The sequence below is a fragment of the Scomber scombrus genome, chromosome 18, assembly GCF_963691925.1.
Source record: "Scomber scombrus chromosome 18, fScoSco1.1, whole genome shotgun sequence".
Classification (NCBI taxonomy): domain Eukaryota; kingdom Metazoa; phylum Chordata; class Actinopteri; order Scombriformes; family Scombridae; genus Scomber; species Scomber scombrus.
The window spans coordinates 12,307,218-12,329,888 of record NC_084987.1 but is presented as its reverse complement, the minus strand read 5'-3'; the positions used below and the strand labels follow the sequence as shown (position 1 = coordinate 12,329,888).

General features: G+C 40.0%; 4 protein-coding genes across 9 annotated transcripts; all 4 read left to right on the top strand.

Moving 5' to 3' along the window:
* Positions 1 to 1,919: 1,919 nt before the first annotated feature.
* Positions 1,920 to 3,888, top strand: LOC133999929 (GTPase IMAP family member 9). Its single transcript, XM_062439277.1, has 2 exons — positions 1,920 to 1,947; positions 2,870 to 3,888. Exons 1-2 carry the CDS (start codon positions 1,929 to 1,931, stop codon positions 3,886 to 3,888), a joined length of 1,038 nt encoding a protein of 345 aa, XP_062295261.1. The 5' UTR covers positions 1,920 to 1,928.
* A 1,535-nt stretch (positions 3,889 to 5,423) lies between these two features.
* On the top strand, positions 5,424 to 7,211 carry btr02 (bloodthirsty-related gene family, member 2). The gene is made up of 6 exons (XM_062439549.1): positions 5,424 to 5,693; positions 5,781 to 5,858; positions 5,957 to 6,205; positions 6,304 to 6,451; positions 6,547 to 6,573; positions 6,667 to 7,211. The coding sequence occupies exons 1-6, from the start codon at positions 5,424 to 5,426 to the stop codon at positions 7,209 to 7,211; spliced, it is 1,317 nt and encodes a 438-aa protein (XP_062295533.1).
* Positions 7,212 to 7,728: 517 nt separating this feature from the next.
* On the top strand, positions 7,729 to 9,984 carry cldnk (claudin k). Its single transcript, XM_062438054.1, has 2 exons — positions 7,729 to 7,982; positions 8,949 to 9,984. Exon 2 carries the CDS (start codon positions 9,152 to 9,154, stop codon positions 9,797 to 9,799), a length of 648 nt encoding a protein of 215 aa, XP_062294038.1. The 5' UTR covers positions 7,729 to 7,982; positions 8,949 to 9,151; the 3' UTR covers positions 9,800 to 9,984.
* Positions 9,985 to 12,514: 2,530 nt separating this feature from the next.
* On the top strand, positions 12,515 to 22,645 carry hgs (hepatocyte growth factor-regulated tyrosine kinase substrate). Of its 6 annotated transcripts, none has more exons than XM_062438053.1 (20): positions 12,515 to 12,649; positions 14,439 to 14,523; positions 14,698 to 14,773; positions 15,062 to 15,154; positions 15,886 to 16,003; positions 16,317 to 16,369; positions 16,579 to 16,647; positions 16,792 to 16,916; positions 18,035 to 18,119; positions 18,305 to 18,403; positions 18,488 to 18,583; positions 18,725 to 18,763; positions 18,865 to 19,029; positions 19,159 to 19,369; positions 19,501 to 19,673; positions 19,760 to 19,900; positions 20,352 to 20,535; positions 20,629 to 20,765; positions 20,871 to 21,053; positions 21,250 to 22,645. In XM_062438053.1, the coding sequence occupies exons 1-20, from the start codon at positions 12,613 to 12,615 to the stop codon at positions 21,352 to 21,354; spliced, it is 2,274 nt and encodes a 757-aa protein (XP_062294037.1). In that variant the 5' UTR covers positions 12,515 to 12,612; the 3' UTR covers positions 21,355 to 22,645. The 6 variants fall into 6 exon arrangements, with proteins under 6 accessions (XP_062294037.1, XP_062294036.1, XP_062294035.1 ...); XM_062438052.1 differs by having other exon boundaries at positions 19,156 to 19,369; XM_062438051.1 differs by having other exon boundaries at positions 18,035 to 18,140; positions 19,156 to 19,369.
* The last annotated feature ends 26 nt before the right edge of the window (positions 22,646 to 22,671 follow it).

Below are 22,671 nucleotides of genomic sequence, written 5' to 3'. Positions count from 1 at the left end.
CTGCTGTAAACCAAGCAACATCCTGTGAAAGATCAATAAAGTATATGTTAGTATGAATTTTCTGCTGACTATATTCCAGCGGCTCCATCACGTCTGGAGGCTGTCTGACAAACATGTCAAAGAATGACCAGAATAACTTTTACGACCTTACCAAGAATATCGTATTCTACCCAAGATGGGCATTGTACTATATTTGGGCAACTGTGTCGAAGGTATAAGTAGTGGTATTCTGTAGACAATCCGTGTCAGTGTCTTGATGCATGTCGACGTGAACCGAGCTCGTATTAAACATGCATTAAGCTGAACTCTGAATCTGATTCATCAATGCCACAGTTTTCGCACAGTATATCTATCTATTGATCTATCTATCTATCTATCTATCTATCTATCTATCTATCTATCTATCTATCTATCTATCTATCTATCTATCTATCTATCTATCTATCTATCTATCTATCTATCTATCTATCTATCTATCTATCTATCTATCTATCTATCTATCTATCTATCTATCTTTGATTCTTCACTTCCTTCTTGGCTATGACTTTTTCATGTATTACATTCTTTGACCACACTGAGGCGCCGTTTTGCTAGAGTAAGAATGGCCTATCAACAAGTTGAAAATGTTGTATGGCAGTTTACTGTACTACATTATACCATGCCTAGTCATATCATTTTCAGTACCATTTAGGTCAACAATGTAAGCATATTAATATTAAATATAGTATAGTATATTGAATCATGAGATGCTTTTTCTGTTATTGATTGACTAAAGCAATCGTTCTCAAACCTTTTCACGCAGAGGATCGCTAAACTGAAACAAATTAGACCAAAATAGTCATACACTGTCATTGTATTACTTATGGGTGGAATTATAGTGAAAATAAATTCAGTATATCAAATATTAGGTGTAGGATGCACATCAGGGGCATAGGCAAGTATAGGTTTCAGAGGAAAGCGATACATTTAAAAAGTCCTCACAGAGTTTATGCTCCCTTTTTTTAACATAACAAACAAATGACCACAGAGGGCTATGTATATCTGAATATAGCCTATGCGTGTTGGCCTTTTCACATTATGTGAATAAAGCTCTCTGTAAACACTGATATTTTTTGTTGCAGTGACGACACATAAAGACACCAGTCTATAATTAGAATATAAATATGTACTCTACACGGACAGGATCAAACTGATTTAATGAGCTATTGATTTCCCTGAACCTAGGAAAAACACCGTCTGGTGGGCGGATAGAGCGATAACCTTGTACAGTCACCTTTAAAATCAGGATGTTTATTAGAAAAACAAAAATTAACACTGTTCGAGTGATTATAAAAGCCTACTCTCATCAGGGGTAATCAAACCTCTTCATTATTTTGAGGTAAGCGCCACACAGCTTTATTAACAGAATAACAGTGTCGTCATCAAATAATTACCCCTGAACAGCAGTGATACACACTGGAGAGTTTGCTTCTGATGTACAAATAACCTTGAAATCACTGATATGTGTCTCTGTGTAAAGTCATGGGTCAGTGAATATTTACAGGGTGGACATGTATGTGCTCATCCTCACAGTATTATTTCCAGAATGTGACAGTACACAGTCATTTATTGAATAATTAATCTAAGTATTTAATTAAAGATGTCAATAAATGTGAATGTGCTTGCTGCCAGCTCCATACCCTGGGGATATTTTCCACCTAATAATAAATACAGTACCCAATTACCTAATCAACAGAGAGAGAGAGAGAGAGAGAGAGAGAGAGAGAGAGAGAGAGAGAGAGAGAGAGAGGGACAGATAGAGAGAAAGAAGTGTTTTCATTCAACACATGCAATTGCTTTGTGTCAAGTGTTGAGTGGGAGTTTCTGAAGTTCAGTGAGAAGCCAGAGAACTACATCAAAAGAGTGAAACTGTACTGACAACCCACCAAATGGATAAGAGGAAGAAAGGTAAGCTCTCTGATTTAATATGAAAGGTGCATAAAAAATAAAATGTATTAATTACATGAATTGAACCTTTTCTACAAAGTTACAGGGTGGAATATACAGTAATGTATCAGGTTGCATGCCAGTTAGGGGCTGTACAAAAAGTACTCGGGGGGGGGGGGGGGGGGGGGGGGGGTAATGTTATGTTTCACTTTTTTTTTTAAAGGGAACGTGTTATTGTTTATTATTAATTAAATGAGGAAAAATGTAAAAAAATCTAAGATGTTATATTTCACTTTAAGACTTAATATATTCAGATTACAATATTTATTAGGGGGTGTAAATGAAAATTGGGAACATCCATGAGGGAATAAGGAGAGAATAATTAGGCTCCTCTTCCGTCTGCCAAAAGAAAATGTACATTACCCTCCCCTTTTTCTGAACCTCCCCATTTCCCCTTACCCACAATGTTGTTTGTACTGTCCACTACCAACATTTATTAGAGAAAAACATCAGCTCTTGAGTTTTCAACACATTAGAAGAAACACTAAAAGAACCCTAATGGTCCAAATAATTATTTATTGTATTTAGTTCCTTGATGTTGAGTTAAAAATGCATTTTAAAATTTTTTTTAAATTATTATTTTGTAAAAAAAAAAGCAGCCAAACCTAGGAAAACTGCATCAACATAGAGGGACAGTGGTAGCTGGCAGTATTGCTAGTTGGTATACAGCAGGGGTTGTTAGTTTACTTCAGAGTGATTACTTTGGCTAACCCTTTTTCAGACTATTACATACACCTGTTCGTTTAATACAATTAAATGTTAAAGATTCTCAGTTGAAAACAATGTAAAAATAACCAAGATAAATTTAAGTAAATGGACATTCCCTTTGTGAATTTAAGAGTTACTTTTCTCTTAAATAAAACTGAACTTCACTGTTTCATAGGATCTTCTACGGAATTGAGGCTGATGTTGGTCGGTAGCAGTGGACATTCCCAGTTCTTACTAACCAACGCCATTCTTGGGAGGGAGGAGTTTTCTAAGGATGTCATCAGCATTTCTGACAGCAGGAAGTATGTTGGAGAACTGGCTGGTAGACGAATGGCTGTGGTCAATGGACCGAACCTCTACGAAAAGGATATATCTCAAGTTAAGAGGAAGGTGGAGCTGAGAAGGTCTAAGTGCTTATGTATCCCTGGTCCCCATGCCTTTCTTGTCGCCTTTGACATGGATAAAGTCTCCCCAGATGACATGAGAACCCCCAAGCTGATGATGAGACGTTTTGGAAGACACTGTCTGAGACACTGCATGGTTCTCCTGGCCTTTGAAGGAAATATGGAGGAAGCTGTCTTGGAAGACAGGGTGAAGAAAACTGACTGGCACCTGAGAGAACTGATTGAGAAGTTTGGCGGACGCTTTCATGTTTTCAGCAAGAACTGGAGGGATCGCAGCCGTGATGGAGGGCTGCTGCAGAAGCTTGAGTTGATGGTTGCCTCCTTAGGGGGAGGGCACTTCTCTAGCAAAACTTTCCTGAAAGCAGAGGACAAGGTGCGGAAGGAGGAAAAGAGGCTTAGAAAGCAGAGGGCAGCAGCGAATGAGAAAGCGTGGACTAAGATGGGGAAGCAATACATATCGGATGAGTTGTATCCCCAGCCGGCTGCCTACACCACCGATGAAGAGATCAGAGCCAAGGCAGAGATGGACAATGGCTGGCTGAGAAAATCCCTGGCTAGAGGGTTGGGGACAGGTTTAGTTGTGGGAACTGTCATGGGTGCACTGTTTGGCTCTATAGAGGGGCCAGGGGGGATGGTTCTCTATGGGATCATAGGTGGTGCAGTAGGTGGTTCAGCAGGAGGAACAGCCATGGTGGCTACTAAGCATATAGAGGACAGAGTGGCCCCAACTGCGAGACTCAACTTCAACTCAATCTTTATCAATCGCTTCTTTGCAGCTCCTCGTCAATGACTGCATGACTTATGCTTGACTTTTGACCTGTTTTCATGGAAGGTTGTTTATGTAGCTATCAAGCTGACTGGATACCAGATTAAATAAGGAAATGTCCCCTTTAGGTTGAAGCACAAACTTTACTTGCTGACTCCCTTTTTCTGTAAAACAATATAACCTTTATACTATAGGTTACTACACTGTTCATCTTAACAGATCAAGTGGAATTATTGATTTTCAAAAACAATAAATTAATTAATTGAAACTGTAAATTAATTTATTTGAATGACTTTATAAATGTGTTTGTGATTTTTTTACACCACATTTGTATTGTTTTATTTGCACTCACTTGGAAACCATAGAACATTTTATTCAACCTGCAACATTTCCTGTTGTCTTGCTGTAGGCAAGTTTAACTAGGTTCAGGTAACATTCGGGGTGGAGTCTCCACTGAGCATGCCATTGTGTACAGCACTGTTCCTTTCCCTAGAAAACACACACACCTAAGTACAACTGTTGAGTGGAAACTGTTGCAGTTTCTCTGCATTACCCTGAAACTATGAACAGAAGCAGTACAGACTAATCACGGTGCTATCTGGACAAGAAAGGTAAGACCCCACAAACCTTTTTACACTGGTTTCTATTACATTTTAGAGAAAAGATACCTCTTTTGTAACTATAAAGTCAGACAGAAATCAGTCCTCTGAATCATTCATGGACATGATTCATAACCTGAGAATGCCTTCTATATGAATTTTAGAGCACAATAGAGTCAGGACAAAACTCAGGAGTAACATATTGCATAAGATTTCAGTAGTTGACTATTTGTGTTGAGCTTAAGCTCCTTGATGACGTTGCAAACCATTTACATGGTACCTGTTTGACTACATACCTTCCATCTCATCCTACACTTAACCTCTTCCGCTCTCTGTTAGTTTATCGCTCCTTGATCACAAAGAAATTATTTTTTGACTCTAATATCTGTGACAGCTATAAGAAGACATTGTGGTTGAAAATAATCAGAGGATTATACCTCATCGTGGGATTTTTCCACTGACATGAACCAGTTGCTCATAAAAAAACATATCCTGTCCTTTGTGTATCATTATGTAATAGGAGATGGTATGCCATTTTGAAGTTACACCCCATTTGTGCTGCATAGCTGAGCTTAAAATAATTGTTGATTCACATTTCAGTCAGAGTTGTTAGAAATGGTCAGAAGCAAGTAACTATAGTTAAAATTGAATACTGATGTAATATTATTATATATTCATCAAAAACAACAAACATTTAAATTAACAATGTATTGAATTTGCTGTCTGTAGCTGAACTAACCATATGTACTCATGTGTATATGGACTTTAATATATGACATTATTATTTCTTAAAAGTAGTAATGTTCATTGCATGTATTACAAAGATGCCCTCCTTCCTCAGATGTTTATAAAATGATTTCTCTGGCCACTTATTTACAATATATTACAATTCACTCTCCTAATTGCAAAAAGAAAAAAAAAACATTTTTTCATACTTTGACATGGATCTTTTTAGGAATAATGGCCTCCACCATCAGCCTCCTCCCCAAGAAGCACTTCCTTTGCTCTCTGTGTAGAGACATCTTCAACAGCCCAGTAACAATACCATGTGGACACAGCTACTGCTTGTCCTGTCTTTGTCACTACTGGACACGACACCAGTCCAAGTATTGCCCCTACTGCAAAAGACTGTTTACTGACCGGCCTGACCTCAGTGTCAACCGCATTCTGGCCGATTTGTCTGAAAACTACAGGAAGACTCAACCACAGAAACCACCTGATGATGAGATGGTACTTTGGCCCTTCATATGTGATATAATCTGATCATTTAAATCTTGCATTTTTGTCTATGCTAACGCCACCGTTGCACATGTACAGGTTATTGATATTGAGGAAATGATCCAGGAAAGGGTGCAGAAGATAGAGAGGTTGAAATATTCTCTTGAACTCCAAAAGGTCAGTTGAAAATGTCTACATCACAAAAATCTTTGCCATCTTTTGTCATCTTAAAAAATATATACAGTTGAATGATGATCAATATGATTTCCAATCAGAACTCTTACCTCAGAGAGGTGCGAGAGAGCCAGAAGGTCTTCTCTGCCCTCGTAAATGCTATGGAGAAGAGTCACAAAGCTGTTGTTTCAGCAATTGAGGAAAGACAGAGAGAAGAGGAGAAGAAAGTGGACACACTGGTGAAAGAGCTTGAACAGGAAATCCAGGAGCTTCGGAAGGAGACCGCTGAATCTGATCCTCAGATTCCCGTACACTGTGATCAAAGTGACAACACAAAAGAAGGTACCATGGTAAGCATCTTCACCTTCTGCACATAGAGAAGATGGTAAAGCACTGATATTGGCTACGATCACCAGGGAAATTGAATTTTTCCTCTTATGTCATGCAGAACATTGTTTCCACTATGTGCCTTGCTGAGATGAAGGATTGGTCTAAGGTTACCATAGAAATTGATCCTTGTCTTGGGGTCACCAGAAGAGCACTGTCAGACATTATGGATAAGATAAATTTAGAAGTCAACAGGCTCTCTAAGTCTGGTCAGTACCACAATTTTTAAATGTATTATGTTGACATTTTATGATAAAAGTCAATGACAGTGACGTTCCTTTTTCCTCTGGCTTTTCCTTTACAGAACTTAAGAGAATAGAGAAATACACAGGTAAGGCTTTGGGTACACAGAAATGAATATTTGTGCTTAAGCTGTCCGTGCTGTTTGACTGATTGTTAACTTTTTACTCTCCATCTTCCATAGTGGATGTCAATCTGAGTGCTAAAACAGCCCACACCTTCCTCTTTGTCTCAGATGACAGAAAACAAGTGAGGCACACAGACAAGTTTCAGGAGGTACCGGATCACCCCAAACGATTCGACCGTGTTGCAAACGTATTAGCCAAAGAAAGCTTCGTCAGTGCTAGGTGCTACTGGGAGGTGGAGGTCGGGGACAAGATCGAATGGAACCTGGGAGTTGTCAGACAATCCATAAACAGGAAAGGGAAGTTCTCTGTCTGCCCTGCAAATGGTTTCTGGACTTTAAGCCTGAAGGTGGGAGGCCAGTACGTTGCGAACACCTCCCCTGTCACACTGTTGGCTCTAGAACAGAGACCCAGGAGGGTGGGCGTCTTTCTGGACTACACAGAAGGTCGTGTATCCTTCTACTGCGCAGAATCTGGAGTCCACATTCACACTTTCATGGATACATTCACTGACAGGCTTCATCCATTCTTCAGTCCTGGTCGCCTGCATGGTGGCAAAAATGCTGCTCCCCTAACAATCTGTTCTAGTTTTTGCAGCATCTGAACACCATAGCAAATGTATCAATGCCCAGTATGAATGCAGTTCCTTTGCTTGTAATTATCTTCTTAGTGTCTATTCTGTATGTCAAATATATTTATTACATTGCAAATCCATATAAAAAACTACAATGAACCACATTTTCCCTGACAGAACAGTAAACAAGAGGTTGCATAAGGACTGACTCCCCACACTCAAAAACTTCAGTGAAACCCATAAACAGATTGAAAATGAAAGGCGAGAGTAGAGAAGAAAAGAGACGGCTCTCATAAATGAACAAGTGAGTTAAAGTTGTAAAAGAGGAGAGAATGGGTTGCCGAGTTGGATGGACATTAGGGGCTGCAGGATTGGGACAGAGGTTGACGTGGAGCAGGGAGGGAGGGCGCAGAAAACAGCAGGGCATTGTGCTCATACACCAGGCACTGGGAGACACACTCAAACATATTCACGCATTCACACACTGACACAGTCGTGCACACAAGCGCATGCTTCTGCCCACTGCCACACAGACTTGCGCTGGCATCTCGGAGGGCAGCCCCATCTCCAGTTCAGTCCTGGGTGTCGAAGCTGATCAACCCTCTCCAGTCCAGCGCAACTGACCTCTGAGATAGAGCTTCCCCTGCTCTCCAGCCTCCCTGTGGACTGAATTGAATTCTCAGGGCCAACATTCACAACTCCAGGCATCTACAACTGATCTACACAAGCAAAAGAACGGTAACATTAACCTGTGGACTGACTACAAGGAGAGCAGTGAAAGTCTAGTATACTCCATTTGAGGTAAATATGCTTAATAATTATTACATATTTTAATTTTCATTTATCAGTGTATTACTGTCTGTCTTTCTCAAAATGTCAAAAAACTGACTGAAAAACATTTAGTGCACTTGTGAGATGATATGTTTGAGGTAATACAAAAAATATTTCCAGTAATTCTTCTAATTTAGCTGTATCGCTGTTGATTATCCCTATTTGAGGGGTGTTCAAGGCAGGTGTGTTGGATGTTATCAGTTGCTTTTTCCTCATTGCAATGTTTACAATTGGAAAGAGGTAGAGCATCAGAAAGAGAGGTCTGGGGGACCTCCAAGGCCCTTTGAGGGACTTCAAATGTGTCAACAGGAAAACTAGGAATGGTTTCTTACTGTGAAACCATTCACAATCTGTTATCTTTCTACTTACAGTACAGGCTTTGTAATTCTGTTCAAATCCAATGAGATAATAAGGATCTCAGATGGTGGTTCTTATTAACCAGTGGTCCAATGGGTAAAGCTCACCCCTTTGAAACATGTCCATCTATCCCCATGAAGCAACCCCTGGAATTGATCTTGTGCAGGGAGGGTTTGATTCACAGAAATTGTCAAATGTGGGTACTGAGAGCTGTGATAAATAGATGATACAGGTCCTCCTGGCCCACTCCACAAGCATTCATGAAAGCTGCTTGTGTTCAGAGTCCCCTCATGTTTTTCTGAGATAATCCCCTCACCCAGCAAGGCGTAGCTCGACACCCACAACTGTTTCAAAGAAGGCTATTCTCTGTGGTTCTCATTGGAATCCACTAGACATGGGCCTCAAAGCCTGTTTCCAAATATTTATGGTAAATATATGCTCCATTAGCCTTTTCATACTGTACAGATGTAATGCTTGTTCTTGTAACAAGTTGTAAATATTTTTCTATCTGGGGATTTTGCAGAAGTATATGGATGATGATTATAAATGTTTAAAATTGATTCTACTGTCTGATTCCAGGCTTCCCGTGCTTGTCTAACCCAAGCTGAAGTCATTGAAATCATCACCTGAAGACAGAGGATCCAGTTGGACACTATATTCCCAGTACTGTAGACTGTCACATTTCATTGGGACTATAAGTGGGCACTGTGCAACCAACACAGACTGATATAAAACCAAGACAAATCCGATATAAACATCCGATATAAACAAGATCTTTTGCCATGGCAACCACGGGCATGCAGTTGCTGGGCCTAATCATGTCCATTGTGGGCTGGGTGGGTGGGTTAGTAGTCTGTGCCATGCCCCTCTGGCGGGTCACTGCCTTCATCGGTAACAACATAGTGACAGCTCAGATCATTTGGGAGGGCCTGTGGATGACTTGCATTGTGCAAAGCACAGGTCAAATCCAGTGTAAGGTGTATGACAGCTTGCTTGCTCTGCCCAGTGACATGCAGGCTGCCCGGGGCCTCACCGTGTTCTCTATCCTGATGTGTGGCCTGGCTCTGGCTCTGGGGGTCCTAGGAGTCAAGTGCACTAAGTGTATTGGTGTAAACAGCCTCAAGGCCCGTGTTGCTCGTATTTCTGGCGCCCTTTTCGCCATCGCAGGTTTCCTCTACCTTGTGCCCATCTGCTGGACTGCCCACTCCATCATCAGGGATTTCTATGACCCACATGTGGCTGCTCCACACAAGCGTGAACTTGGCCCTGCCCTCTACATCGGCTGGGCTGCATCAGCTTTGCTCCTTATTGGGGGATCGCTGCTCTATGCTGGGTCAAGTCCCCCTGGCATGCCAGGCTCTCCCACCTTTAGCAGTGGAGAGAGCAGTCCTCGCAGGGCACCTGCCTCACAGGTCAAAGGTTATGTCTAAGATCCCAAAAGTCTGAATGCCTTCAAGTCCCACAAAATCACCCCAACCGATGACACACTCTTTTTCTTCTCTTGATTTAGTTCCTTATAATTATTTTATATTTAATGTTATTCCAGTTTGCTTTTTTCTTTGAAAAGCCACAGGAGGCTGTCAAGGGAAAATTGAACTCATTTTATTATTTCATACATGATATCATTCAATAACCTTTTTTCTCTGTCTGTCATTGTAAAATACAATAAAAGTTTTGGTCTTCCAAATCCTCTACTGAGGGATATTGTGTGTGTTCACATTTTTATGACTACAGATAATATTGTACTTTGAAAGATTCTTTCAACCTCCATGTGTTTGAGAGAAGTATAGTAGTCTTAAGAGGGACATCTTTGTTTGGCTTATTTATCTAAACACTACTGTGGGTTCTGCTGAGTGGAGAAGAACAATAGAACAATGGGGATGTGTGTACATTTGCTTGTGGTGCTATATTGTTGAGAAGGGTTTGTGTGTGTGTGTGTGTGTGTGTGTGTGTGTGTGTGTGTGTGTGTGTGTGTGTGTGTGTGTGTGTGTGTGTGTGTGTGTGTGTGTGTGTGTGTGTGTGGCCCTCCGTCTCCTATCCTCCATCTCCCCTTCCCTATCTCTGCTACCCTGTACCAGGGACAAAGAAAAATCCATTATCTTTGTTTCACAATGTAAAAAAATCCTGTCAACTCATGGATTAACAGCAGAATAGTCACTCCTAGCACAATTCATCTCAAAGCACTCGCCTTCCTACTTAAATGTCAATAAATGAAAAATATCTGTACTTTATGTGCGCATGTCTATCTCTCAGTATCTCAGTGTTAGCATGTCATGTGGGATGTTATAAGCCACAGCATCTTTATTTATGAGACATTGTTCAGATCACTCAAATTATGTACTCTGTCACTTTAAAATAATTAATAATTCACAGAAACTGTGAAGAATAATTTCAGAGAATTACACAATGACATGATTCTGTTTTCATTCCACCCTAAATTTCATTAATTGCTTAGTAATTATACTCGGGCATTTGATTTATATCCACGGTAGACAATGCCTTTGATCATAGCTGGGAGAGCAGAAATGGCTCCCTCAGTTTTTTTCTTTTTTTTTCTATCCATCACATCAGAAGACGTAGAAACACAATGCCACTTTATGGAGCATTACAAGCATTACAACATCACAATAACAATAGATACCAGTGTTCCAAGTGCCAGGTAGTGACTCATACATGACCTAAGTAGGCCTATAGTAGTGATGGTAGAGTAATGCTGTGAATACAGTGAGGCAGTCTGTGCTATTTTACTGTACAGTTGTAATGGAGAAAACATAGAGTGAGACAAGTGTTGTGTTTAAATTATAAATAATCAGTACAGTGCCCTAAAAAAGCTTTTTGGGATTACCAACTACACCATAACTCAAGTAACATATATGTATACTGCATCATTGATAACTTATTTCATATATTTCACTTGAGTTACCCCAACCACAGGAAGGTCAGAGGTTAGGGTCAAACAAATGCAACTAACGGTGGAACTGGTAGGCATACACTTTGGTAGTAACTTTTAACATTGCCACTCTGCTGCCAGATCACCTAAAGTCTATTTACTGTATAAGTCTGACTTCAGACAGATAGTATCAAGAGACGTCTGTATAAATGCTGACAATAATGTTTAATGAGTTGCAGGAGAAATTGATTGTCTATGCATATATAGAATTGATCTTAAAACATGTCTGGAGGTGATCTTAACCCTAACCCTAAGTAAAGAATATGAGTGCTTCTTCTACTACTATGAATGTGCTTACTAAAAGTACATTGGTCACTAGAGAGAGCAAAACCCACTGTTGGTGGTGTGTCTACGGCAGAAGTGGAAAATAAGAGTTGCTCAGGGCCCAGGTTGTTGAGCATAAGAGATTTAAAAGAGAAATTGATGTGAGTTGTAGTTTTTGTTATGAATGTCCAGAAACTATTGTACATCTATTTTGGCATTGCCCATTCGTGAAGATATTCTGGCAAAACCTTTGTGATTTTATTGTTGAAAATATTGATGACAGTTTTAATTTAATTTGGAAGAATGTGTTGTTTGGTGTCATGGAAAATAATACAAAGAAAAATTCTCATTTGTACATGATGAATCTTATTATTATAATGGCCAAATTCCATATCCATACATGTAAATTTACAGATAAGAAACCATGCTTTATTGCATTAAGCAAGAGATCAAACAATACATTAATTGAATCCTCCCTAAAACCAAAAGCAATTAAAACAGTCAGATATTGTGCCTTGTTGAAAATAGTATTAAAGATCCCCATCCCCATAGCGGTAATTCATAGTTGTAATGTGTACATTTTCTTTGCATATATATTTGCTTTTCTTTGTATTTGTTATATGTACTCAGGATATATATGGTTTTGTAAGTTGTTTTAAAAAAAATGTTTTTGTCAATAAAAAAAAAACTAAAAAAAGGTTGTTGAGAAGTTACATAAGATAATGAGATGAGGGGTAGGGAAGACCTGTATTTCTTTCTTTTTGTTGTTTTCATTTTATATACCGTAATAATCTAGGGTAGCTAGGAGAGTTGAGTCTTATTTTCAATCCAGTAGGTGGCGGTAAAGCGACATTTTGGATGCAAATCGCCCCTAAAAACCATCCAAAAAGAAGAAGAAGAAGAAGCAGGAAGTGCCACAGCTGTGCTAACACAGAGCAGCTAGCAGGCTAACCTCAGCGGTGAGAATCACCAGGATCTGTTTCACCAAACAACACACTTCGACAGTCTCTTTGCGACTCTGAATATAACATGGGGAAAGGCGGAGGTACATTTGAGAGGCTGTTGGGTGAGTTTATAAGCACACTTGTCAAGTTGATAGCTCATTTGTCAACTAAGAATCAAACTGCGATGTTTTCCAGGGTATTGTTTTGACAGACGCTGGGGCTGTGGCTCTCAGGCCAGCTAATTTTAGCCTGCTAACAAATCCGCTGCTATTGTTTCGAGGCCCTAAATAGGATCACTAATTTTTGTATCCTTATTAAGTTGATAACACAGTGAATTTTTTACTTAATCTACGTTGTCTTTATTTTGCACTATCGCTGTGCTATTAGTTAAGCTAGCGTTAAACAAGGCTCTTGATGGGCTTTAAATTAGTTCATATCAGTTTCACTCGATAATATATTATCGCCAGCTAATCGTCAACCCCAATAATGTAGTAATAAAAATAATTAATTTCAAATGACATGGATTAGCTGTGCAAGAATATCAGTCAGCCAAAAACAACGTTGTCATTTAGTAAGATATTTGAGTTTTAATGTCCACTTCTTTAGACCACAACAGGTTGATTAAGTTAGCAATTTGCTTGATGGATAAATTCACTACTAATCAATTGGAAGTCCCTCCATTAAGATAACGTGACAAATGTTAGTGTTTGTTACCTAAACATTAACCCAAGAAGAGTCTGTCATATTGTGGTTTAATGCATCGTATTGATAATAGATAATAACAGTGACCTCCATTGGTATTTAAACACTGTCGGGCAATCATTTATTATTATTATTACTCAGTTAACCTGCTTGAATGGCAGTGAAAATATACGATAGGGTTACCTTAGTAATGCCCCCTGGCAAAAAAGGGTCTGCTGACACCCCATAAACCTCCTGACCCTCCAACTCTTTGCATTGTATTTACTGTTTCTATGCTGAACTATTGCCAAGTTTGTTATGTGGTAATGTGTGGTGTGGTATCGAAACATAGATTTTTGCATAATATACATAATATAAGCACACTGTCAGCTTATATAATGAGGGTCCTAAAATTCTGACATTGGGACTGTCTTCAAAGTCAGGACCTCACGAAGATCAGATTCAAAGCTAAACCCAAATTAAGGCCTTACATGGGTATTAGGCTTTAATGTTACATTTTCCTATGCAGCGTTATAATAATCTGATTTCCATACATTCAAGTTATGGCCTTTTGGGATCATGGGCCCTGTGATAGTTGATAGCTTTGTTGTGTTAGTAATCTGCGTTTCTTACCATTTAATAATGACAAGATGACAATTTATTGGGAATGAGTCGAGTTACTTTCATTAGATATTTAAAAACATGAACATTTTGAGAAATGCCATGTGGATGTAATGACCAAACAGGTAGAGAAAATAGGAGCCATTTTAAAAATGTATATTTATTATAAGGCATCTTTTTTTTAAACTTCATCTTGTCTCCCATTACAATATCCCATAGTAATGAGGGTTATGAAGTTTGGGAAGCTTAACAGATCAAGTATGTGTTTGTGTCTGTATCAAGAACTTGGATTTACTACAGTTACCTCTCTGAATCTGGATTTATGCCACAGTAATAACAATTCTCACTAAGAAAATATAAATATGTGATTATAGTTCATCAAAGGAACCATTACCAATATCAAGAGAGAGACCAAATACATGTATGTTGTATCTGTAGCCCAGGTGGACATGGTTTTTCTATCACATGCCCATGCCTGTAATTAAGGAAGGAAGAGGCTGGTTATCTATTATGCTATGTTGGTTTGGTGTAGCAGATACTGTATGGTCACTGTTAAATAAGCATTATGTACTGGATGTTAAAGCTTTAACCACCTGTTATCATTTTTAGATAAAGCCACCAGTCAACTGCTGCTGGAGACTGACTGGGAATCCATTTTGCAGATCTGTGATCTCATTCGACAAGGAGACACACAGTGAGTGACTATGCCCGCCTCCCTGTATATTCATACACCTAGCTGTCAATGTTGAAAATAACTCAATCACTTGAGTATTATGTTTATCTTTTTTTGTAATTAAGAAAACTGAGTGTGCTTTTCTGATTTATCATCTGGACTGGATTGAGCAGTATTTTTTTTTTGTTCTTTCAGAGCTAAATATGCCATCGGGGCCATTAAGAAGAAGTTAAATGACAAAAATCCCCATGTTGCCCTCTATGCACTTGAGGTATGTGTTTACAGTCGAAACAGTGCAGTTGAAAATTTGCTGCTAATTATTTCTCAGCTGGTGAAAAATACACTATAATATGTAAAATAAATCAGTGTGTTGTGTGTGTGTGTGTGTGTATATATATATATATGTGTGTGTATATATATATATATATATAATAAAGTGTTTGGGTTCTCTACATTAGTGTGCTCGTTGATCACAATAATAAAACACCTGATTTTGGGAGACGGTTGCTTTGCTTTAAAGTGCATAATAAAGAAAAAATGACATGGCTTTACTCTCCAGGTGCTGGAGTCAGTAGTGAAGAACTGTGGACAGACGGTCCACGATGAGGTGGCGAGTAAACAAACTATGGAGGAACTGAAGGATCTACTCAAGGTGACCTTTCTTTTATTTGTTTCTTTTTAAAAAAAAAAAATGTTATATACCTTTTTGTTGTGGTCAGTTTCCAGTGAACTGCACGTAATCACTTTCTTTTCCCATGTTGCAATGATCCAGTTCCATAAAAGTCCCCATGTATATGTTTCTCTTTGTGAAGCTGAATTTGCTGATGAGGGTGGACTGTTGCAGCATTTATAGAATTAGGTTAAATAATATCTGTGCAATTATGTGTAAGTCCCTCGCCCTCCACTATTAAAGTAATGAGTAAACTAGTAGTGTTTTAAGCCTCTTAGACATAAACAGGATGATTTGTCTGCTCATATTTTGGCTGGAAACATTATAACCTTTCCCACCCTCTCTTTTGGCTGATAGCTGCTCACTGTTGACATACAGCTGACTGCGTTTCAGCATGAGCCAGCAATATCTCATTGGATTCTTGCTGTATCATGTGACACAGGCTGCTGCAGCCCATGCTGGTTTTAACTTCCTGATGATGTCATTGCCTTGTGACGGAGGGGATTTTTTTTTTTTCTTCAGACCAATGCACAGGACTTCCCACCTCAGTTCTTGTTATCAAATACAATGCTGTTGGATTCAGTCGGTGGTCCCACAGCTCAGTTTACCAATGTTACATGACAACTGGGATGAATAAGATATATACAAGGAGGATTTAAAGGTGTGAAGAGACATTTTTGTTAAAAATTGGGCTCCTTTTCTGCCAGAAACAGACGGAACCAAATGTCAGAAACAAGATCCTCTACCTGATCCAAGCCTGGGCCCACGCCTTCCGTAATGAGCCCAAATACAAGGTGGTTCAAGACACTTATCAGATCATGAAAGTGGAAGGTAAGTTGATATGTTTCTTTTTTCTATTTCTCTTAAATTTTTACGGTCTCTTTCACCTTAAATAATAAACTTCAGGGTCTCTGAAAGTATAATGACCTAGATAAACAATCCCCACAAGCAAAAACACATCTAAATTTGTATATTCAGGTCATTTATTCATCACTGTTTCAACAAGGTCTTGATGTAAAAAAAATAGATTTAAGTAGTACATACATTGCGTTCAACGGCAGTTATATTCTTGTTAACTAGTGTTTATTTATTACTAGTAGTGTATACTGAATGCTTAACATTGTCTGTTTTTACTCTCTCATAGGTCATGTGTTCCCTGAGTTCAAGGAGAGCGACGCAATGTTTGCAGCTGAGAGAGTGAGATATTTTGTTCTTCTTATTTCACTTTAGTAGAGTTAGTTTTATTAAGTAGGTTATATTTCTGGAATCATCTTATGGTCTATGGTGGATGCACACCAACAATTAGGTAAACTATTTAGAAGAGAGGATGACTGTGCACAAAGCTCCACTCAGTTAGTGTTTCACCATATGTGTCATAACATGTAATGACTGTCTGCTGTGTCCAGGCTCCAGACTGGGTTGATGCTGAGGAGTGCCACCGGTGCAGAGTTCAGTTTGGGGTTATGACAAGAAAGGTAGGCTGGGCTCTCCTGAATCTAGGGCACTTGGAGGTTTTATGGTTTCCTTCATTCGGTTATGGCAGCATTTGTGGAGTATACTGAATGTTTATAGCGCATGTGCAGGAGTTGACCTCGATTTGTGTTTTCTTGCTTTTCCAGCACCATTGTCGAGCCTGTGGCCAGATTTTTTGTGGCAAGTGTTCGTCTAAGTACTCCACCATTCCGAAGTTTGGCATAGAGAAGGAAGTGCGTGTGTGTGAGCCCTGCTTTGAGCTGCTCAACAAGTGAGTCCCCAGATTTGATAATAGTACCGCCATAATTATCATGAATTTTGTCTCTATAGCGTGAATTACAGTACCTTTGAATGCCACCACTGTGTCTGTCTCTAAAACTCTTTCATTAGCTGCTCTATGACGTGTTTGGTATTGTTAATTATTTTACTGCTAATGTTGTGCTGTATACTTTTATGAAGAGCCTAAATATGTTTTGTTCTTAGTTTATTTCCTCTTGCACTTGATCACTGTTAGCATCCACAGCTATTGTTTGTTGTTAAGGGTAAAAATGTAATGCTGTACCTTGTCTTTATTCATGCTATGAACTGATTTTGTATTGATATGTTGCATTTTGTTTTGCCAACTAAGGTTTTATATTTTCAGACCTGTTTGTTAGTTATTTAAATTGTAATCTTAAAAACACACACTGCAACTGTTTGGGTATTTATAGTTTACTCTTCCGCTGATTTCACCATTATTTTATGAATTTGTTTTCATCACAACACATTTCATCCAGTCTTTACCAGATTTGGCGCATGGAATAAATACAAGGCTGTAACTTAAGAGCACATTTTGCAATTAAATGACACAGGTGTGCCCCTTAAATAGCTACATAGCAATACAAAAAAAACGAGAATTTAGTTATTCTCCAAAACTCAGCATTATCTGCCCTTGTGCATGTTTAAATGCACATTAGGGCTGGGCGATTGTAGCTTCTTACGATTATGAAACCAAGATGATCAAGATAAAGTGATCATTATTGTGAAAAGGCGATTTCACGGACAAACTAGAAGCCTTGATCGATCAAAGTAGATACCATTAATAAGTTCAAAACAAATACACATATATGATTTAAACAGCTGTCTGTGCAGATATCACTTCACTAAACACGATAGAAGTGGAATGGGAGCATGGAAACATGCGTCACTCCCGCGAGTCTAAGGGTTTGTGTGGATTGATACATTTGACGAAATGAATTTGATTTGTGTTCTGTGAGTTGATGAGCCCTACTTCAGATCCTAATGCAGATGAATTAATCTGCATGTTCCCCTCCACTAATTTACAAGGTTTTTTTGTCCTTCCTGATCCCTTTTCCTCACCAGCCACCCCTCACTCTCCCCTCCACTTAGGAAAGCGGAGGGGAAAGCCCAGACCTCAGGTCCTGCCGAACTGCCCCCTGAGTACCTGACCAGCCCGCTGTCCCAACAGTCACAAGTAATGGTTTCACAAACTGAAGTAGGGAAATTAGATGATCAGTCTTGTGACAATGTATCTTTCAAAGGATTTCTTGTTTTATATACACATGTAAATGTGTATTTTAATGACCCTGTGATGGTATTTGGCTCCTCTTCCCTCATTTCTGCCTTCTGGATCTTCCTGTGGCTCTGTTCTCTCACCAGATGCCCCCAAAGAGAGATGAAGCAGCACTTCAGGAGGAAGAAGAGCTGCAGCTGGCCATTGCCCTGTCCCAAAGTGAGGCTGAGGAAAAGGAGCGCATGGTGGGTTGCACATCTGAAATGTTATGTTTTTTTACAACCTGTTTACAGATAAAAAACGCTAAATATCTGTATTTGTACTTACAGAGGCAGAAGAACTCGTACTCAATGTACCCCAAAGCTGACCCCACCCCAGTTACCTCCTCAGCACCTCCAGTCAGCACCCTGTACACTTCCCCTGTGGTAAGACTTCTTCTCTTGCTGCTTTCTCTTTGAGAAACTGAGATATTTTCACTACCAGATATTTTTTTCACCATTATAACAGAAAATGTGATTAAAAATATGTTCTCTAACTGACTTAAGTGAATTATATACTCTCTCCAGAATTCCTCTGCTCCATCAGCTGAAGATATAGACCCTGAGGTATATTTTCTTCTCTTCCTTAAAGTCTCCATTATTCAAAGACAAATGTAAATGCTATATCATGCTTACAATAATAATATTTATGTGTCACACTATTCCAGTTGGCCCGTTACCTGAACAGAACGTACTGGGAGAAGAAACAGGAGGAGGCTCGCAAGAGTCCCACCCCATCAGCCCCTGCTCCTGTGCCATTGGCTGAGCCCATTCCAGTAATCAGTCAGCCTGTCGAAACTAATGTCCCTATCCAACCAGTCAGCATAGTGGAGGTATGCTGAAACTTTGTGCTGACAGTAGATGTTAGTTGTAGTATGTATTTATGTCTAGCTGAACTGGTGTGGGCAAACAACAGAATGACTCTCTGTGCTCTGCTTTTCTGTCGTCTCTGCCTTCAGCAGCCGTACCAGAATGGGGAGTCAGAGGAAAACCATGAGCAGTTTCTCAAGGCTCTGCAGAATGCCGTCACCACCTTCCTTAACCGCATGAAGAGCAACCACATGCGTGGCCGCAGCATCACCAATGACAGTGCCGTGCTATCACTCTTCCAGTCCATCAATAACATGCACCCACAGCTTCTGGACATCCTCAACCAGCTGGACGAGAAGCGATGTGAGTGCTAGTTGTGCACTACGTGTGTGTGTGTGTGTGTGTGTGTGTGTGTGTGTGTGTGTGTGTGTGTGTGTGTGTGTGTGTGTGTGTGTCCAGTCTCTAAACTGTCATATAATATCTCTTGTTGGCAGTGTACTATGAAGGGCTCCAGGACAAGTTGGCTCAAGTGCGCGATGCTCGGGCGGCCCTCAACGCCCTACGGGACGAACACCGAGAGAAGCTTCGCCGTGCTGCAGAGGAAGCAGAGAGGCAAAGGCAGATCCAGCTGGCACAGAAATTGGAGATCATGAGGCAGAAGAAACAGGTAATGAATCAAGTCCTCCACTGAGAGCGCAGAAGTTGATGCGCAGTGCATTATCATGCTGACAAGTCCTTGCTTTTGTACTACAGGAGTACCTGGAGATGCAAAGACAGCTGGCTATTCAGCGCCTCCAGGAGCAGGAAAAGGAAAGGCAGATGCGTCTGGAGCAGCAGAAGCACACAATCCAGATGAGAGCTCAAATGCCTGCTTTCTCCCTGCCTTACGCCCAGGTACACACAGACTGGTTCTGCACATCTGTCAAGCTGCACTACAATCATCTGCTGTCAAAATAAACTTTTTCCACTGACGACAAAACCTGAACCAACAGAAATCAAATGTTTCACAGCGGAGTAAATCCAAAACTAAATTTAACTAATGAGACCAGATGTTAAACTACTTGCTCTTATAGTAGGGAACTCAGTCATGCATCTTTTTTTTAGAAGAATGTCATGTCCACCAATCATTCATTTTGTGAAATGTCAGTTTTTGGCATGAAAAGCTGCAGAAGCGAGGGCTTTCATGGTTTCTGATTGAGAGATTGCAGTTCAGTATTAACCGTGAGCTTTGTGATTCCCATCAACAGCACATTTTATTTGTATGATGAATGGGGATTTACACACTTACTTTTTAGTAAGTCTTTGGGAATAAATATCTGACTGTGTTTGATGTGCTGTTACACAGATGCAGTCTTTGCCCCCCAACGTAGCAGGAGGGGTGGTGTACCAGCCTGGTGCTCCACCCAGTTACCCAGGCACCTTCAGCCCTGCTGGTTCTGTGGAGGGTTCACCTATGCACAACATCTATATGAACCAGTCTGGGCAGACTGCACCACCACAGTACCAGGCAATGCCCGGTCCTGCCACAGGTGAGGAAGTAAACTACTGCATTAAAAACATTTGATATGATACACACAAATCTTATTGGTTTGTGTGTGACTGACTGTCCTCTCTTTCACTAGATCCCAATATGGTCAATGCATACATGTACCAGCCAGCAGGCACCAACGGGCAGCCTGCTCCTCCTCCCGGTCAGGCCCCTCCCACTACTAGTCCACCCTACTCCAACTACCAGCCCACACCTACACAGGGCTACCAGGTCTGACTCTCTTTGTAGCCCTCTTTCAGTTTTTGATCATCGTATATACACATATGTTAAATGAAAAATGATCCTCCCACTAACTGTAAGTCTTATTTTGTGCAGAATATGGCATCTCAGGCCCAGAGTATGCCGCCCATGTCCCAGGCAGCCCCCACCAATGGTATGGGTTACATGGGATACCAGCCATATAGCATGCAGAACATGGTTTCAGCATTGCCAGGACAGGACCCCAATATGCCCCCCCAACAGTCGTACATGCCAGGCCAACAGCCCATGTACCAGCAGGTAAGTCACATAATATTTACACCTATGTTAGCAAGTATTAGCAGTAAGAACACCTAATTTGTCTGGTGGACGGTCACAAGAACCTCTTAGTTAACTATTCATCTGTGTCTTTATTTTTACTCTTCACTGCAGGCTATTTCAATCTCAAACCTCACTAACCTTCCTATTTTTACCTCTGTGTTCCGTTTTTTGCTAGGTGGCTACCCCTGGTGGCCCGCAGCAGCAGCAGCAGCAGACACAGCAGCAGGCCCCTCAGGCTGTGCCGGGCAGCGCGGAGGCACAGCTCATCTCCTTCGACTAAGAGCTAAAAGCTGCAGGGTCTGAAACACTACACCCTCTCTCCTCCTTTGGTCTGTCCCCTCCCTCTCCGGACTCTGAGGATGCCCTCTGGAAACAGTCACACCTACCTTCCACCTTGTTGTGATGCTGTGGCAATGTGAAATATCGTGATGATGTTGCAGAACTGCTCTCCTTGCCAGCCCGCTCTCTCCCCACTTAAAGTACGGGAATGTGGGGGTGAAGCTGCAAGGAGGGGCACCATAACCCAGACCCTTTCATCCTCTACCTTCTTCTTTCCAGCTGATATGTATGTAGTATTCCTTATTAATTCAATAACTGAAGCTCAGAAATAGTCAGTGGTATTAAAGTTCAAAACGAATAAGAAAATATGATAATAATTGAGGAGAAAAAAAAAAGACAAGACATAACCATCCATTGTCATATTTTTCTAAAGCAAAATTTGCATGTTAAAATTGTAATTATTTTCTGGAATGGAAGTGAATAATTGCATCCTGTCCGTACACAGTTGGCAATGATTGAAAGACATCTGTATGTGCTGTTAATGAGATTGTGGGTGTGTGGATAAAGAGCGGGATCACGGAAGAGAAAGCACAGTCGCAGGCTTGAAATAAACGGCACTAACTCACGTCTCCATCAGGTTCACAGCTTGACATTCCAGTTGTAGTTTTTGGTTCTATCCCTTTTTCATGCACGCAGATACCCGTGAACTAGGGTTGTTTTATCTTGTTTTGGCATTTATTTGTTGTGCACTTGGAATATTGAGTGTCTTAATGTAGTTTTAAGATAATGAAACATGGCAGGGATTGTACATTGTGGGAGAATTGTCAGAAATTAACTGGATGGTTGTTTAATCCTTATTAAATATACTTTTTTAGATTAAAAAATTGAAATTACACAGCTACTGACCATAAAATATGGAAAGCCACAATCCAGCAAATCTAATAGCATCTCTTTATTAAAATGACTTGTGTTGCAGAACGTAAATTACCATCATAAGACAAGACATACAGTAACCTATATTTAACTGCAAATTGCCTCCAAGTGCATTCAGTTGTAACTGTCAGAAACGAGGAGGTCTACATAGTGACTACAGGTGGGCACTCCTTTCTAAAGTGTACTTCGCTCTCCACAAATGCGGAAATGCAGAGCGAACATGATGTGCAGCATGTATGTATCACACACATTATCAGTGATTTCTGTAACCTTTAATTTTCTTCTTCTTTATTCCATCATACTGATCTGTTTGACTTTAAAGTAATTTTAAAATTATATTTAATAAATATCTGGTTCTTATTGTCTACTTGATTCATCTTTTTTT

Bases quoted from the DNA above. Each gene is read 5' to 3' on its own strand.
- btr02 (XM_062439549.1), top strand. From the start codon at position 5,424: ATGGCCTCCACCATCAGCCTCCTCCCCAAGAAGCACTTCCTTTGCTCT. The intron at 6,206-6,303 runs GTAAGCATCTTC...TATGTCATGCAG, and splicing joins ACACAAAAGAAGGTACCATG to AACATTGTTTCCACTATGTG. The intron at 6,574-6,666 runs GTAAGGCTTTGG...CATCTTCCATAG, and splicing joins GAGAATAGAGAAATACACAG to TGGATGTCAATCTGAGTGCT.
- cldnk (XM_062438054.1), top strand. From the start codon at position 9,152: ATGGCAACCACGGGCATGCAGTTGCTGGGCCTAATCATGTCCATTGTG.
- hgs (XM_062438047.1), top strand. From the start codon at position 12,613: ATGGGGAAAGGCGGAGGTACATTTGAGAGGCTGTTGG. The intron at 16,917-18,007 runs GTGAGTCCCCAG...TTTCCTCACCAG, and splicing joins TGCTTTGAGCTGCTCAACAA to CCACCCCTCACTCTCCCCTC. The intron at 18,764-18,864 runs GTATATTTTCTT...ACACTATTCCAG, and splicing joins CTGAAGATATAGACCCTGAG to TTGGCCCGTTACCTGAACAG.